Source organism: Spermophilus citellus (assembly GCF_964194105.1).
Source record: "Spermophilus citellus genome assembly, chromosome: 3".
Classification (NCBI taxonomy): domain Eukaryota; kingdom Metazoa; phylum Chordata; class Mammalia; order Rodentia; family Sciuridae; genus Spermophilus; species Spermophilus citellus.
The window spans coordinates 9,473,997-9,492,181 of NC_138184.1; the positions used below are offsets into that span (position 1 = coordinate 9,473,997).

General features: G+C 41.0%; 1 protein-coding gene across 10 annotated transcripts in view; it reads left to right on the top strand.

Annotated features, from left to right (window-relative positions):
* The window catches only part of SMARCA4 (SWI/SNF related BAF chromatin remodeling complex subunit ATPase 4), a 94,501-nt gene that overhangs the window by 33,983 nt on the left and 42,333 nt on the right, over positions 1-18,185 (top strand). For all 10 annotated transcript variants that reach the window (XM_081285774.1, XM_081285778.1, XM_081285773.1 and 7 more), the window contains 5 exons: positions 2,866-2,996; positions 3,166-3,223; positions 11,981-12,102; positions 13,550-13,700; positions 15,267-15,430. In XM_081285774.1, the coding sequence (XP_081141900.1) occupies positions 2,866-2,996; positions 3,166-3,223; positions 11,981-12,102; positions 13,550-13,700; positions 15,267-15,430 (626 nt within the window). The remainder of the gene's footprint in view (positions 1-2,865; positions 2,997-3,165; positions 3,224-11,980; positions 12,103-13,549; positions 13,701-15,266; positions 15,431-18,185) is intronic.

An 18,185-nucleotide genomic window follows, 5' to 3' on the forward strand; every position in this document is an offset into this window, starting at 1 on the left:
TATTTCTATTTTTCATGTCTTTCAAATTTTGAGACAGGGTCTTGTCATATTGACCAGATTGGCCTGGAACTCTTGATCCTCCTGTCCCATTCTCCTGAGTAGCAACACACCTTGCTCTCTGTTTTTGTTTTAATGTGTGTGGTTTTTTGGTCTTTAAAATTAATAACTTTTTTTGTGTTTGGTGCTGGGGATTGAACCCAGGGCCTTGTGCACACGAGGCAAGCACTCTACCAACTGAGCTATATCCCCAGCTCAAGATTAATAACTTTTTAGAAGGTTGCTTTCAGTTCATAGCTGATGCAAAGGTGCTGCTCTGAACTGTTCTCCTGTACCACACATGCTTAACTCTTCTCCTCTAGGGACTTCCAGTTGTCTCCTTCCATCCTGTTGCACATTCATGTATTGGCATCATTGTCCATTATGTTTTTTGTCTTTTTATTTTTTGTGCTGCCCAGGCTGGCCTTGAGTTTATAATTCTCCTGCCTCAGCCTCCTGAGTAGCTGGGACTTCAGGTGTGTACCACTACACCTGGCTTGTCCATTGTATTTTCATGCTGTCATGGTTAACTTGTGTTGCCATAGTAAAGGAGGATAGACTGGGGAATTACACAACAGGCATTTATTTTCTCACAATTCTAGAGGCTACGAGTAAAGATCAAAGTGTTCACATTGTTAATTGTTGGTGAGGGCTCCTTTCCTGGGTAATGGGTGGCCATTGCTATTCTCACATTGGGGATTGTGGTGTGGATGGGGAGAGTAGAAGAAATCTCTGGTGTGTTTTTGTTTGTTTGTTTTGTTTTGTTTGAGGCATGGTTTTTCTATGAACTTGTGGGCTTAAATGATCCCCTGCCTCAGCCTCCCAGAGTAACTGGACACCACACCCAGTTGTACCTTCTCATTTTTTTTCCTTTCCTGGTGTTGGGAATGACTCCCAGAACCTGATGTGTACTAACATGTGTCTACCACGGAGTTACAGCCCCTACCTCTTGGTGTCACATATGAAGCACTGATCCCATCATGAGTGGGCTGCATTCATGATTTCATCTGATTTGATTATGGCCAGTGGGCTCCGTCTCCCAGCACTGTTGTCTTAGATGTTAGGGCTTCAGTGTAGAGATTTTGGAGAGACAAAATTGAGTCTTCAGCAGATGCATGTTTTTTCTACAGACCAGTCTCCCAGAAGTGAATGACTGTTGCAAGTTACCAAAGACAGAATTCTCTGAAACGATTTCACCTGAAAGAGTTCTGTTGAGTTGTTGCTGTGGCACTCCCCTGTTCATGTCTGTCACAGGATGCTGTGTGGGGATTTTCTTTGTTCTCAGCCTTGGCTGTGCTTTCCGTCATCTACGTAGCTTTAAAAAATTGACATGGCCAAGCCTCTCCCCAGGGCACATCAGTCAGAATTTTGACATATTCAGTATTCAGAGTTCCTGTTGAGTTAATCTGGAGAGCCCATTGCTTAGGCAGAGGTGGGCTGCTCTGGGTGAGTTTTTCATGTGCATGGAGATGATATCCCTCGGAATACAGATGGTGTTGACAGTGAGTGCACCATTTTATTTTAATTAATTAATTTTTTTTAAAGAGAGAGAGAACTTTTTTTTTTTAATATTTATTTTCCAGTTTTCGGTGGACACAACATCTTTATTTTTATGTGGTGTTGAGGATCAAACCCAGTGCTCCGCGCATGCCAGGCGAGCGCGTTACCGCTTGAGCCACATCCCCAGTCCGTACCATTTTAGTTTTGTTTTTTAAAAATATTTTTGTATGGGCTGGGGATGTGGCTCAAGCGGTAGCGCGCTCGCCTGGCATGCGTGCGGCCCGGGTTCGATCCTCAGCACCACATACCAACAAAGATGTTGTGTCCGCCGAGAACTAAAAATATTTTTGTAGTTGTTGAGAGACATTTATTTATTTTATTTATTTATAGTTGTGCTGATAATTGAACCCAGTGCCTCACACATGCCAGGCAAGTGTGTTACCACTGAGCCACAGCCCCAACTCCATGAGTGCACCATTTTAAAAAATAGGTATACCAAGAGCTTCTTTCTTATCCTGGAGGGTTTCTTTGGGAAATAATGAGGAACTGAGAAGGAAGAAAGCATTCATCTAAAGTTAATAGCTTCAAATGAGGAATTCTGTCTTTGTTGCTATGGGAAAATTTGTTTGTTTGTTTGTTTATTTATTAGTATTGGGGATTGAACCCAAGGGCACTCTACTACTGAGCTACATCTCTACATCTCCAGCCCTTTTAATTTTGAGACAGGGTCTCATTAAGTTGCTTAGAGCCTCTCAAGTTGCTGAGGCTGGCTTCAAAACTTGATCCTCTTGCTCAGCCTCCCAAGTTCTTGGGATTGTAATCATGTATCTCTACACTGGTCTAGAAACAAAAATTTTCTAAATTTATTTATTTATTTTTATTTTTTTCATAGTGGGAATTGAATTCAGGGGTACTTAACCCCTAAATCACATCTTCAGCCCTTTTGATCTTTTTGTTCTGAGACAGTCTTATTCAGTTGCTTAGAGATTCACTGAGTTGCTGAGGCTGGGATCCTCCTACTTTGACCTCCTGAGTTACTGGGATTAACGGTGTGTGCCACCACGCCTGGCTAGAAACAAAAATTTTACAAAATATTTAAAATATTTCCCATCCAAATATGGGTTGGTTGAATGCAGAACCTGTGGACACAGAGGGCTGATTGTATAATTAGCCCATTTTTTTCTATCAACAGCCATGTTTCTCCAACCTTTTCTGGGCGTGAGGTTGAGAGTTTCCTTTCTCAGTTGGTCACAATTAGTCCTGTTCCCTCTGGGTGCCTCAGGGATGGAGCCCAGGGAAGCTCAGGTTATGTGGTAAATTCTCTTTCAGCCTCTGGACGAGACCAGCCAGATGAGTGACCTCCCTGTGAAAGTCATCCATGTGGAGAGTGGGAAGATCCTCACAGGCACAGATGCCCCAAAAGCTGGGCAGTTGGAGGCCTGGCTTGAGATGAACCCAGGGTAAGTTGGAGCTCGCATTCCTGATGCAGCCAGGTTACTAAGGCAACAGAGAGCTCCCTTTAGATGTTGATAGCTAGGGTTATTTTGCTTGCATTTGGATATCATTGTCGGGGAATGTAAATTCTGCAAGTTCTGAGGAGGTTTTATGTTAAAATACTGTTTTTTCTAGGTATGAGGTAGCTCCAAGATCCGATAGTGAGGAAAGTGGCTCGGAAGAAGAGGAGGAGGTAAGAGTCCATTTCCTGGCTTTCAAGACCCTCAGTTCTCAGTAGTGAGTCCTTCCACCTGTGTGTGTGTATGTCACCCTGTGCGCCGTGACCTTCACTGGTGGGAAACCTTGTGGGGCAGGGGGCAGCTGAGGCCCCAGCTGAGCTGAAACTTGATGCTCTAGATCTGCGCTGGACCCATGTGGTACCTTCATACCACATTGACTATTTCCACTTGAAGTTAAATTAATCATTATATAAAATTTAAATCCACTTTATTGCACTAGCCACAGTTCAAGTGCTCAGTCAACATCCCTGAATGGTCTGCTTTGCTTGTTCATTTCTAATCAGTTGTGAGTATCTTTTAACTATGAATTTTATGCACTCCTTATATATATTTAGTCTCAGCCTGACATCAGCTCCATGTTCATCGTATGTTTCTTTTGGCTCGTCCTGCTGTCACCCTTCCTTGTTGAGTTTTTGTTTTCCTCCTCAGGTTATCTGGAATTTACCAGCTATAGGGTACGCAGTGGAACTCTGATTTCTTCCCCCACTCGGAGTATTAAGTCAGTTAGTGTGTCATTTATTATATCCCTTCCCCATTGCCTTATGCTACTTAAAAATTGATATATTCTGTTTTTATATCCACTGCAATCTTCTGAGAGTCACCTGTCATGTTCAGGTTTTTAAAAAATATATGTATTCTAATAAGTCTCAGGTCAATAACATTTTGTTACGAATTTTTAAATATGACTTACATACTACAAAACGTACCCATTAGAAATGTTTCTTCATACATTTTACAGTTGTGCAGTCATCACCACACATCAGTGTTAATGCATTGCCATCACCTGCCAAAAACTAGCCTTTTGGCAATTAGCTCCTGTTCTCTCCTCCAGCCTCAGGACTCCACTGATCTGCTTTCTGTCTCTGTTGATTTGTCTTTTGTAGACATTTCCTATAAATAATCTTTATTTTTAAAATATATTTTTTAGTTGTGGACCTTTATTTTATTTATGTATTTTTATTTGGTGCTTAGGATCAAACCCAGCACCTGGTACATGCTAGGCAAGTGCTCTACAGCTAAGCCACCACCCTAGCTCTGGACATTTTTTTACGTAGCATAATTTGAGGTTTATCCTTGTCGTTATGAGTGTCAAGAACTTATTTTCCTTTATATTGTGAGTCATATGTTCCAATTAGTGGATATCGAAATTTGTTTATCCACACACCCATTGATGGGCAGTTGTGTTTCCATTCTTTTTGCTATTATGAATAATGTTGCTGTGAACATTTGCAAACATGTCTCTGTGTGGACATATGTTTTCATTTCTCTTGGGTAGATACCTGGGAGTGGAATTGCTGGGTCATATGGTAAGTTTATGTTTACCTTTTTAAGAAACTGCCAAACTGTTTTCCAAAGTGGCTATACCATTTCACAGGTTCCTCTTCTTCCATGTCCTCACCAACACTTGGTATTGTGTGTCCTTTTGGTTATAGCCATTTTAGTGAGTTTGTGGTGGTTTTTCATTGTGATTTTAATTTGCATTTTCTTAGTAACTAATGGTGTTCAGTATTGTTTCATATGCCCACATGTATCATTCATATAACTCCTTTGATAGAAGTATGTTCAGATCATTTGCCGATTTTTAATTGGGTTGTTATCTTACTGAGTTGTAGATCCTTTACATAGTGTAGATCTTCATCTTTGATCTCATATATAACTTGCAAATTTTTCTTCCAGTGTGCTTGGTTTCTAATGTTTTTTTGTTTTTGTTTTTTTTAGTACTGGGATTGAACCCAGAGGCACTTGACCACTGAGACACATCCCCAGTCCTATTTTGTATTTTATTTAGAGACAGGGTCTCACTGAGTTGCTTAGCACCTCACTTTTGCTGGGGCTGGCTTTGAACTCACAATCCTTCTGCCTCGGCTTCCAGAGTGCTGGGATTACAAGCGTGCGCCACCGCACTCAGCTGGTTTCTAATATTTTTAAAATTTTTATTTTTTCATGATAAACAGGATTGAACTCAAGGCCACTGTACCACTGAGCTATATCCCCAACCCTAATATTTTGATACAGGGTCTCAATAAGTTGCCCAGGCTGGCCTCAAACATGCAGTCCTCCTGCCTCAGTCTCCCTATTCACTGGGGTTACAGACTTATGCCAGTGTGTCTTGGTTTTAACAAATTATTATCACCACCCCAACGCCACACCCTGGTGCGAGGGATGGAACCCAGGGCCTCATGCATGCTGGGCAAGTGCTGTACCACTGACCTGCACTCCCAGCCCTACTTAACAGTTTTCTTAGTGGTGTTGAGTCTTTCAGTATGTGAATGTTGAATGGCTTTCTTTTTTTTTTTTTTTTTTTTTTTTGGTACCAGGGACTGAACCCAGGAGCACTTAACCACTGAGCCACGTCCCTAGCTATATTTTCTGTATTTTACTTAGAGACAGGGCCTTGCTAAGTTGCTGAGGTTGGCTGTGAACTCCCCATCTTCTTACCTCAGCCTCCTGAGCCGCTGGGATTATAGGTGTGCATCACCATACCTGGCTGTTTAGATTATCTTTTAATTTCTGTGTGCAAAATATAATTTTGCTACTTTTTAAAAATGTATTTTTATATATTTTATTCTTTTTGATGCTATTGTGAATAGAACTATTTTCTTAATTTTTTTGATTAGTTCTAAACTTTTTCTGTTTTCTGATGTGGTGTGGATTCTTTAGTTTTTTCACATACAGGGCTATGTTACTGTCAAAGTTTTCTTTCTTTCTTTTGTCTTATTGCTCTTGGTATGTCCTCCAGTAGAATAAAAACTAGGAGAGCACAAATATTTTCTGCCTTTTCCATTTTAGGGGTAATATGTTCAGTCTGCCACTGTTGATATTAGTGATAAGTTTTTGATAGATGTTCTTCATTAGGCAAGTTCTCTTCTGTTTGTAGTTTATTGAGAATCTTTTGTCCAGGAATGGGTGCCAGATTTTGTCTCTCTCTCTTTTTTTTTTTTTTTTTTTTTAATGTGCTAGGGATCAAATCCAGGGCCTCACACATGCCAGGCAAGCACTCTACTACTGAGACCTCTCCAGTTCCCTTGTTCTAAATATTTATTAAATATTTTTTTCTTTTTTTTTTTTTTTTGGTCTTTTAACTGTTAGAATGCTTTATTCATTTAATTAATTTCTGGGTATTCAATTTGCATTCCAATTTGTCGTAGTATGTAATCACACATATTATAATCATATATGTTGCTGTGTTGACAATATTTTTTTGAGGTCTTTGAATGTGTATTTAGGAAATTTTTTGCATTTTAAAATTTTTTTAGTTGTAGATTGACACAATACCTTTAATTTATTTTCATGTGGTGCTGAGGATCGAATCCAGTGCCTTCCACATGTGAGGCGAGCACTCTACCACCAAGCTGTAATCCCAGCCCTTGTTTTTGTTTCTGTTTTTGCCTTATGAATGTAGGCCCTCAAACATGCTAGAGGCAAGTGTTTTAGCACTGAGTGATATATATATACTCCCAGCCCTGTGTTGCTGTTGTTTTCTTGTTTTCTTCTATCATTGTGTTTCTGTCTGATTTTAGGTTAATATAGACTCTATAAAATGGTTTGGGAAATATTCCCTCTTCCTCTGTTTTCTGAATTTTTTGTGAAAACAGGTGTTCTTAAAATTGATTCGGTTTACTAGTAAATTACTTTAGGCCTGATCTTTTCATTGCAGTTTTTTCTTTTTTCCTTTTTGGAACCAGAGATTGAACCCATAGGGTGCTTAACCAGTGAGCCACATCCTAGCCCTTTTGATTTTTTTATCTTGAGATAGGGTTTTGCTAAGTTGCTTAGGGCTGGCCTCAAACTTGAGATCATCTTTCCTCAGTCTCCTGGGTTGCTAGGATTTTAGATATGTGCTTGGCAGTTAAGATTTTTAATCATTCTTCCAATTATTTGTTATGGATTCTTTTCAGATTTTCTGTTTCTTGAGTTCATTGTAAACCATTGTAAATTTTGACTTCCTAGGAATTGTTCATTTTTAGCTACCTAATTTGATTTTTTTTTGGGGGGGGGATGTTGGGCATTGGGCCCAGAGCCTCATACAAGCACTCTACCACTGGTGCACATCCCCAGCTCTTTAAAGATTTTTCTAACTTGAAACAGGTTCTTGCTTAGTTGCTAAGGCTGACCATGAACTTATGATCCTTCTGCCTCAGCCTCCTGAGTTGCTGAGATTATGGGCATGTGCCACAGTGCCTGGCACCAAGAATTTTTGTTGAAAAATCTATTTATTTAATTATGTCACTTTTTTTTTTCCTTTTTGACTGGGGATTGAACCCAGGGTCTTGTGCATGCTATCACTAAGCTATATACCACAGCCATTTTTGTGGACGATCTCACTAAGTTGCCCACATTGGCCTTAAACTTGGAATCCTCATGCCTTAGCCTCCAGAGTAGCTGGAATATAGATGTGTGCCACTATGCACAGCTTTTGTTTCATGTATTTTGATGCTGTGTTGATAGGTGTGTGTTTATTCTGTCTTATATTTGTGTAGTCACTCCGTTTTTTTATGATTTTTGTTTGTATGGCGTGTTTTTTTCATTTTTAAATTTATTTGTTTATTTGAATTTAAAAGAATATAAAGCTGGTTGTTGCATTTATAGTGTCACGTGGTAAGTAATTGGCCTGTCCCCCCTACAGGGGATTGAACCCAGGGGTGCTTAACCACTGAGCCACATCCCCAGCCCTTTTTATTTTTATTTTGAGACAGGGTCTTGCTCAGTTGTTGAGGCTGATTTTGAACTCAGGATCCTCCTGCCTCAGCCTCCTGAGCTGCTGGAATTACAGGCGTGTGCCACTGCGCCCAGCTCCAATAAATTGCCTTTTGGTTGAGTTAATTTTAGACCATTAACATGTGATACAACATATGATGAGGTTAACACTTGCCATTTCTGTGTCCTGTTTTTGTTCTTCCATTTCATTTTATTGTCTTTTATGTATGTGGGTTAAATGATTTTTAGTGTAAGGACTTATTCTGTAAATTTTAGTTTTTATAGTGTTTTAAAAATTACTTGGTAGTCACTCTGCAGTTATAATATGCACCTTAATTTATCACATTTTTCTTGAAATTAATACTCACCTCTGATAAAATATAGAAATTTTGCTCTAATGTAGCTCAACTTCCTCCCTTTCCTTTGCTGTTTTGGTCATGTAGATTATATCTATATTGTACAGTCTTATAGTTAATGGTGATGCAGTCTTGTGAGTTTTTCTTTTTCTTTTTTTTTGTTTTTCAGCAAACACACCTTTAAAGGTCATGCTGGTTTTTTTTTTTGTTGTTGTTTGTTTTGTTTTTTTGTTTTTAAGAGAGAATTTTAATATTTATTTTTTAGTTTTCGGCCACACAACATCTTTGTTTGTATGTGGTGCTGAGGATCAAACCCGGGCCGCGCACATGCCAGGCAAGCGCGCTACCACTTGAGCCATATCCCCAGCCCTTGTGAGTTTTTCTTTTTGCTACCAGAGATTGAACTCAGGGCCAATTGACCATTGAGCCACAACCCTCGCCCTGTTTTGTATTTTATTTAAAGACAGGGTCTCACTAAGTTGCTTAGTGCCTCGCTTTTGCTGAGGCTGGCTTTGAACTCATGATCCTCCTGTCTCAGCCTCCCAAGGCGCTGTATTACAGGCATGCGCCACTATGCCTGGCTATAGTCTTGTGAATTTTAAAGGTGTTAATTGAGAAGAAATAATGGAAAACATTATTACCACTTCTAGTGCTATTTCTTCCAGTGCATTTCAATCACACTATACTGTCATGTCCTATATGATTGAAAGACTAATTCTAGTTGTTTAGTTTTTGTTTTTTCCCCATAAGGCTATTTGATAGCAACGTGATATCTCATTCTGTTAATCTGGGATGTATTTCTGTTGTCTGCATTCTGGAAGCATAGTTTAGCTGGACATAGAATTCTTGGTGTCAGCTTTTTTTCTTTCAGCACTTAGAATATATTATTCCAGTACTTGCTACCCATTTGTTTCATATAAAAATTTTGCCACCAAATAATTGTATTGTTGCTCTTCTTTATTGTAGGATACTTTGTTTTTCTTTGTTCTCCTTTCTAGACTTTGTCTTTAACTCTTACCAGTAGACTGTAGAACTCTCTGTGTTTATTCTTTTTGGTGTTTGGTTAACTTATTTTATGGGTAGTTTTGTTTTTTCATCAGATTTGGGAAGTTTATAATTTGCTTTCTATTGGCTTTCTATATTTGTTGTCTTTAGTTCATATCATTTCCTTTAGTTCCTTGAATATATGTACAATAGCTTTAGACATTTATAATAATAGCTGCTTTGAAGACTTTGTATGTTAATTCCAACATCTGTGAACAGAGGTTCAGTTGACTACTATTTTCCCCTGTCCTTTTTTTTTTTTTTAATATTTGTTCTTAAGTTTTAGGTGTAAATGTAAAATATTTTACATTTATGTGGTGCTGAGGATTGAACCCAGTGCCTCATGCAAACTAGGTGAGCACTCTACCACTGAGCCACAACCCCAGCCCCTCCCTCTGTCTTTTGAAGTTCATTTTAGCCCCAGTGGATTCTGACTTCCAATCCTTGGCAGGGGTGTGGTGGTATTTTTTGTCTTTTAGTTACTGTTTGAACCAATTCTGTGAAATGTTTTCCTCATGATGTGTGCTGCATCTGATGTCTGCTTAGTTTAGTTTTTGTTTTCTCCTTTTTGAAAGTCCTGGCTCTCTAGGAACAGATTGTGTTTCTTGGTGACTTTTTGGTCATGAAGTGGGTAGAAATTGTGTTCAAATGCTTTGAGTCATAAGCCTGTGTCCTTCCAAAGTATCTGCAGGTAGCAGAACACATTCCAAAATGGGGCCATTTTCACATCCGTACTGGCTAGTACTTGTGATAGGGCCCTTTCTTGTCTCCTCTGCAAATGTGTACAGTGTTGCCAGTAATGTGCTCTCTTTTGCCATGCTGAGACACCCACCTTCTCCAATAGTGCCACTCCATGTGGGCAGTGCCATTACTGCTACTGTATGACTGAACCAACCTTCTGAGCCATAGCTGCCAGATCTCATGTCCTGCCCTGGCCAGCAAAACCTTCATGTTGAAGGCAGCGGAAGAAATAGAAGTGATTCCAAGTAGCAGTACTATAAGCTCCCTCTCTCCTTTTCCCAACTCAGCAGTTTTTCAGAGATTAGCACTTTTTTGACTATCATATTTTTTTTCTTTCTTTCTTTCTTTTTTTTTAGAGAGAGAGAGAGAAAATTTTAATATTTATTTTTTATTTTTCGGTGGACACAACATCTTTGTATATGGTGCTGAGGATCGAACCCGGGCTGCACGCATGCCAGGCGAGCACGCTGCCGCTTGAGCCACATCCCCAGCCCTTGACTATCATTTTTGGTTGACTCTCAGACCTCTAAAATAGTCACTTTTGCCAATTTAGTCCAACTTTACTGTTGCCTTTTGGGGAAAAAATTTGCTCACCCCTCTTGGATTTAACCAGAATTCCCTTCCTTGTTTTAATTCCAGACATCATGTTATTAGTTTGGATAAGTTGGTGCCAGGTGCAGGTCTTTGCATTGTTCACCATTTATTTTAAATGATTTGGAAAACCATTTTGCATGTTCCACAGGATATCTTGCTGTTCTTTGATTGGAATTATTTAACTGATTAACTACAGATGCTTTTTTAAAAACTCTGTAAACAGAGTTCCATTACAGATAAGGAAAATAATCCACTGTGGTATTAAATGATTTATACAGGAGTACGAGAATGGTTCAGCGCTAAGAAATGTGTTTTTGTATTTTTTTTTTTTTAAGAGAGTGAGAGAGGAGAGAGAGAGAGAGAGAGAGAGAATTTTTTTTTTTTAAAGAGAGAGGAGAGAGAGAGAGAGAATTTTTTTTTAATATTTATTTTTTAGTTCTCGGCGGACACAACATCTTTGTTGGTATGTGGTGCTGAGGATCGAACCCGGGCCGCACGCATGCCAGGCGAGCGTGCTACCGCTTGAGCCACATCCCCAGCCCAGTTTTTGTCTTTTATTAATCTGTCACATGAAGTCCCAGTATCACTTGTTTAGTAAATGTAGAAAAGCCCTTTAAGGAAACCCAGTACTCCCACTTACTGTACAAGTTCACAGAAAACCCCTTAGTAAGCTGTCTGTTATCACTAGAATTGTGTCATATTGTAGACATTTGAACCATGTCAGTGAAGCTGGAAATAAATTATGAGCAGTACAAATTGAAAGTTTGCTATGAGGTACTTAAAATTTAGGGAATCCAAGGGAATCAACTGAAAAACTGCTTGAGTAGGTCAGGCAACAAATAAAGTTTAAATATTGATTACCTAATGGGGGTGGGAGGGATATGGTGTCTACTCCCCCCCCCCACAAATTTTTTGTAGTTGTAGATGGACAACTAAATAAACTTTTGTTTATTTTTATGTGGAGCAAAGGATTGAACCCAGTGCCTCACACATACTAGGCAAGTGCTCTGCCACTGAGCTACAGACTCAGCCCCTGGTGTCTACTTTTAATAGCAATAGAACTATAGAATACTGAGGTACCTTTTAAAGAACTGTGTGGAATCAGTTAGAAAAACTAAAATAGTTTACGGATTAATTAAGAGGCATGTCATTCTGGGCCAGGAAGAGAGAGTAATGGTTGTAAGAAATATCATTTGCTTCCAAAATCTCTTTATCTTGGGAGCCCTTCACCCCACTCATGGGATAAACTGGGATAACAACAAGCTTGTCTCTTGGTAGGAGGAGGAGGAAGAGCAGCCGCAGCCAGCACAACCTCCCACCCTGCCTGTGGAGGAGAAGAAGAAGATTCCAGACCCAGATAGTGATGATGTCTCTGAGGTGGATGCTCGGCACATCATTGAGTAAGGGATCCTGTCACAACCTCTCTCACTAGCTTTCTGTAAGATGATACTGGCAGAAGCAGTTGGAGCCCCAACTCTTCCTAGATGGGATTCCCACTGCCCCATCACCAGCCACAAGAGACCATAAACAGAACAACTTTCTTCACTGCAGATTTTATTTACTTTTATAGGATTTGATGTAGGAAGAACACTCATGGTTCAGTACAGTACAGTAGTTTGGACAACAGAAAAGCTTCTCTCTTCTCACCATTTTCCCAGCCCCTCCCCACCATTTTCTTGCTGAAGGAAGCTTATTTCCAGCATTATGTGTATTATCTTCCAGAGAGATTTGCTCCATTAATAAGCAAAATGTGTTTTTTATTTGTATGCATGAATCGAGGTCATTCTGGGGCAAGCCTTATTTTTCTCATTAAGTCATCTCTTCTATATACAGTCCTGTGTCCTTGCACAGGGAGTGTTCCCACTGTCTTCCATGGCTGAATATAACAAATAGCTGTACTCTAGTTTTTCCGCTGGTGGTGGGCACTTAGATTATTTCTTAACTTTTGCTCTTGCAAGTGTAGTTATAGTTAATGTGCTAATTTTATCATTAATTGTGATAAGGAGGTTATGGGGATTGTTACAATGAAATAGCACATTGAGAGTCTTATGTACATGATAGTTATGAAGGTTACTGCTAGAACAGAAAAAGATTGCAGGTTGAGCATCCCTAATCTTGGAAATTCAAAATACTCCAAGTTCAGAAAGTTTTAGGTATCAGGACATTTTGGATTTCAGATTTTCAAATTTGGGATGTTCAATTAGTTACTCTATGTAAATATTGCAAAATCTGAAAAATTCCAAAATCTCATATACTTTTGGTCTCAAATATTTGCATAAGGATTTTTTACCGCAAACATTGATGTCAACAGAAGTATATTGGATGCAAAAACCTGCACTAAATAAGAAAACACAGCTCACTGTGAAAGATTCCTAAGAACATAAAAACCAGTATAAAGTGAAATGTCAGAAGATAGATCACACATGTCTGATGTAAATAAATGTAGTTGAATATAGGCCACTTTTTAAAAAGGAAAGAATTCAGATTGGATCCTCAGACTGCCAAACTGTAAATGGTTCAGTGTGCATTTATTTCCCTGGAGGCTCTAGGAGCTTTCAGAGTAATAAATGAACCACATGACCAGCTTCTCATTAGCAGCAATGTTGCTAATGTGACAAGTATACTTAGGCTGCAAAGGTGGAAGCCCCACAGCACCCAGTCTCTGGTCCTTCTGGGAGTATGTTGGCTGCCCTTCCTGTCCTCAGGCTGTTGGTCGCACTTCTTCATATCTTTTAGTTTAGGCCACAGGTCATTGGACAGAAAGGGCCACTCAATACAGATTGCTTCAGCAGCACATTGCCAGAAATAGGATCGTGTGTCCTCACGGAACTTCCATCTTGCTCTCAGGAATGCCAAGCAAGACGTTGATGATGAGTATGGTGTGTCCCAGGCCCTGGCTCGTGGTCTGCAGTCATACTATGCAGTGGCCCATGCTGTCACTGAGAGAGTGGATAAACAGTCAGCACTTATGGTCAACGGTGTCCTCAAACAGTACCAGGTAAGGCCAAAGGAGGTGGGGAGGCCCCACCAACATAGCTACCTTGATAGAGGTTATCAGTATCTGCTGTACTCAGACCTGAGTTCATATTCCACTTTTTGTTTTTGGGCAACTCCCACCACCGTTTTTTGGTACAGGGGATTAAAATTTGAACCCAGGGGCACTTTACCACTGAGCTACATCCCTATCCCTTTTTATTTTTTATCTTGAGATAGGGCCTTGATAAGTTGCTGAGGCTAGACTAGAACTTGTGATCCTCCTGCCTCAGCGTCTTAAGTCTTTGGGAATACAGGTGTACACTACTGTGCCTGGCCCCTCTTCCCCTCTATAAAGCAGACACGATCTATTAACTACCAGAAGGAAATGAAGCTCCGGTAAATAATTTTTGGCCGCCTGATCCATATAGGTAAAATTAGACTATTTCATCACTCTGGGTTTCTAAATCCCTTGATAGGCCTGCAGTGTAGGCCCCACTTTCTCCTCAACATGTGTTATGATGGGGAGGAGAGCACAGAGATTTAGTAATAGCTCAAAATCACATGGCTCAGGAATGGCCACATCTGTTGTAGAACTCACCACGACTCCTTTGTCTGTATCACCCGGAGCTCTGGGTAGGGCGAGAGTTGGTAGAGTTGGGAAGTTGCAGCCGTGGATGTACCCCTTCTTTGTTGCAGCAAGGGAGCAGGCCCTTCTGCAGGTCCTTTTTCCATGGCCCCACATCCCTACCTCATCTGTAAGATCCCAGAAGGTAACTGGCCTAACTCCAGCCAAAGAACCCATCTCCCTGATTTTGTTTGGTTATAATCTCTATTCTCCAACTTTCCATAAGGGATTTCTCAGATCTTACATGCTCATATCAGCTTCCAAAAATCCCACTGGAATTTTGCCAAGGCCTTTGTAACCAAAAGGATTGCAAATTAGCCAGAACTTACTTCCTTAATCATTTGGAATAACTTAAAAAATTTCCTTCATAATTTTGTATTTAGTGTAAAAGCAGTGTTCACTTTGATGCCTGTATTTTTGAAAGCTCCCAAGTTTCAGAAAGCCCATAGTTCATCCAAGATGCTATTTTGGGATTCACTGGTCATGTGATAGCGTCATCACCATGTGTCCCTGAAGCCCTAATAGTTTCTGGAATTTGAAAAATCACATTGTGTGGGCAGGCTTCTCCAGGTGCACTGTATAGGTCAGTGTCAGGCAGGTCAGATGGATATCATAAAGGTTAGAAATGAAATGTTCTAATGTGCACAAGAATCTTCATTTTTTTAGGGTGCTGGTGATGGAACTAGGGCCTCGTACATGCTAATTTATCACTAAGCTAAAAACCTTATCCTTACGAAGTAGAACTTTTGTATACATACATTACTAAAATGCATAGCTACCCTGTGATTTCACAAAAAAGATTGGTAAGAATGAGACTAAGCAAAAAGGACTGGATTTGTCCAGAGCAAAATCTTTATTCAGGTGGCTATGGATGGGATGTGATCTGTGTGGGTTTTGTGACTAGCAGTTCCTTGGAATCTGTCTGGGGTTTCAGTTGTAAGATGGCCATTTCTGTTCCTACAGATCAAGGGCTTGGAGTGGCTGGTGTCCCTGTACAACAACAACCTGAATGGCATCCTGGCTGATGAGATGGGTTTGGGGAAAACCATCCAGACTATTGCGCTCATCACATACCTCATGGAGCACAAGCGCATCAACGGGCCCTTCCTCATCATAGTGCCTCTCTCGTAAGTGCACCTGCTCCCGATTCCTGTAATTGGACTTTCCTCATACACCCCCCGCCCTGAGTCTGCTGGGCTGCCCTAACAGTTTCACAGACTGGCCAGCTTAAACAGTAGAAATTTATGAGGATGTTTATATTGGACTGGGTCTATCCTTTGACCTCATTTTAACATCATTACCACTAAGGACCATGTCTCCAAATATGGTCATATTTTGAGGTATCAGTTATTAGAACTTCAGTATATGAAAAGTGAGGGCCACAAGTCAGTCCTTACCAGCCTGCCTCTGACTTCCAGGGGCTGGAGGAAGGATCCCTGTCCATCCATCCCCTGGGGCAGCTTTTGCAAAATGTTTTGACTTCTCCTTTGTGCCCACAACCAGGCAGTTGGCATACATGGGGGTTGCCGGAGACAAAAGCCTGCCATTGGAGAGCAGAATGTCTGTGGCTCTGTTGAGCAAATGCTCTTTCTACTCCCTTGTTATCTTGTGCACCCTGCCAGGGACCCCAGAGCTCTCTTAGTCACATCCTAGTTTCTTCCACATATCACAGATGCTCAGGCATGGTTGGATCTGGGTACCCAGCAACTATCTGGGGCGGGGGTCTGTCATTTGTCATCTCTTACCTCGACTGCTATCTTCCTTCCAGCAGGCTAAGAGCCTGCCAGCCACCCTTGACATCTATCCCTCTTCCCAGTTTGGCACCTGCCACAAAAAGGGTTTTGCCTAGACCTTTTCCATAAACCACAAGATGTCGTCCCTCCTTGTCCAGCTAGGGTCCAACATCTGGCCCTAAACTAATCCCTGACCTGGTATGGTCTGCTCTACGTGGCCAGGCCTTTGCATGTTACCTGACCAGGTCCCAGAGCACAGCCCCCTAAGCCCAGCCAGATGCTCACAGGGCCACTTTAGCCTGGAGTCAGCATTTTCTAGGCCGTCTTTGTCCTTCACAAGCTTGACACATCTGAATCCCAGGCAGGCATCTGGGAGACTGGCTCTTGGTTTGGGTTTGTCTGGTGTGTCCTGTTGTGGTGCTCTGCCCTATTCTGTGTGGTGGCCAAAGACACAAACTGCGAGGCACTCTGTCATGGGAGGATAACTTCAGTTTCTCAGTTATGAGGTGCCAGCAGGTTTCCCTGCTATGAAACCTGAGTTTCTCTTTGTAATTAGTATCTTGTGGGTGGCACTTAGCCTGTGCATGAATATCCGACTTCTCCTGCTTTTCTGTAATTGCAGTCACCAGTGGGTGAGCCTTGCCTGAAATGATCATTACACAGGAGTTGCCAAATTCATGGTCATGTGTTTCCATCATTCCTCTCAGCATGTTAGTTGAAATTTTGCCGTTAAAAGAGTGTCCCAGGGGCTGGGGATATAGCTCATTTGGTAGAGTGCTTGCCTCACATGCACAAGGCCCTGGGTTCAATCCCCAGTACCACACACACAAAAAAAGAAACTGTCCCGCCGGGCATGGTGACACATGCCTATAATCCCAGCGTCTTGGGAGGGTGAGACAGAAGAATTGGGAGTTCAAAGCCAGCCTCAGCAACTGTGAGGCACTAAGTAACTCAATGAAACCCTGTCTCTAAATTAACTACAAAATAGGGCTGGGGATGTGGCTTAGTGGCTGAGTGCCCCTTGTTTTTGATCCCTGGTACAAAAAAAGAGAGCTGTCCCTCCCCTCATTTATTCGGCTGCTCTGTTTTTTGCAGTAGAATGTGCTCATGGATATTTGATAATATTGATATATTTGTTTATTGCTTAAATTGTCCTGGATTTGGCCTAGGATCTCTTCAGCTGGTTCCTGTTCTTTTTACACAAGTCACTCTGTTGTAGAGTTGGTTCACAGTAGCTTTAGATTTACAGAGAGGTTGCCAACTCCAGTGTCCTCTTGCCTGGTTTCTCTTACTGTGGATCCCGCTTCCCTTCCCTCTACCCCATTGCCAGGACTGTGGAGCCAGTGCTAGCCCATTATTACTAAATAAACCATGTACTTTATTTGGGGCTCACTTTTATTTTCCTCACTGTTCATTTATTTTCCAGGATCCCATGTTGTATTTAGCTGTCACCTTAACCTCCAGATCAGTGACAGTTCCTTCAACTTGCCATAGTTTTCATGACCTTAGAGTTTCTATAAGTTTGGTTTTTCTTTTGGTACTGGGGGTGGAACCTGGAGCCTTGTTCATGCTGGGCATGCTGCCTCCACTGAGCTACACTCGTAGCCCCCCAACATGACAGTTTGGAAGATTAATCAGGTGTTTTGTAGACCATTCTTCAGTCTTGGGTCTTCCTCTGGCCTTTTTTTTTTTAGTGATTGACCAAGGGCTGACTTTTAGGCAGAAGAGCACAGAGGTGAAATGCCCTTCTTTTTTTATTTATTTTTTTAAATATTTATTTCTTAGTTGTAGTTATTTATTTTTATATGGTGCTGAGGATCAAACCCAGAGCCTTGCACATGTGACGTGAGCGCTCTGCTGCTGAGCCACAACCCCAGCCCTGAAATGCTCTTCTTAACTCATCGTGTCAAAGCTACACACTGTCAGCTTGCTGTCACTGCTGATCTTCAACATGAAGCAGGTTAATCACATGGCTTGCTATGAAGTTACTCTTTTTCCTCCACTTTATTACTGTACTCTTTCAAAAATGTTCCTAATCTCAGTCCACACACAAGAATGTAGAGTGCAGTTCCAGCTTTCTGAGTAGTGAGGTTGTGGACATTATTGGAATTCTTCCCATTTATTACCTTTCTCAGTCATTTTACAGCAA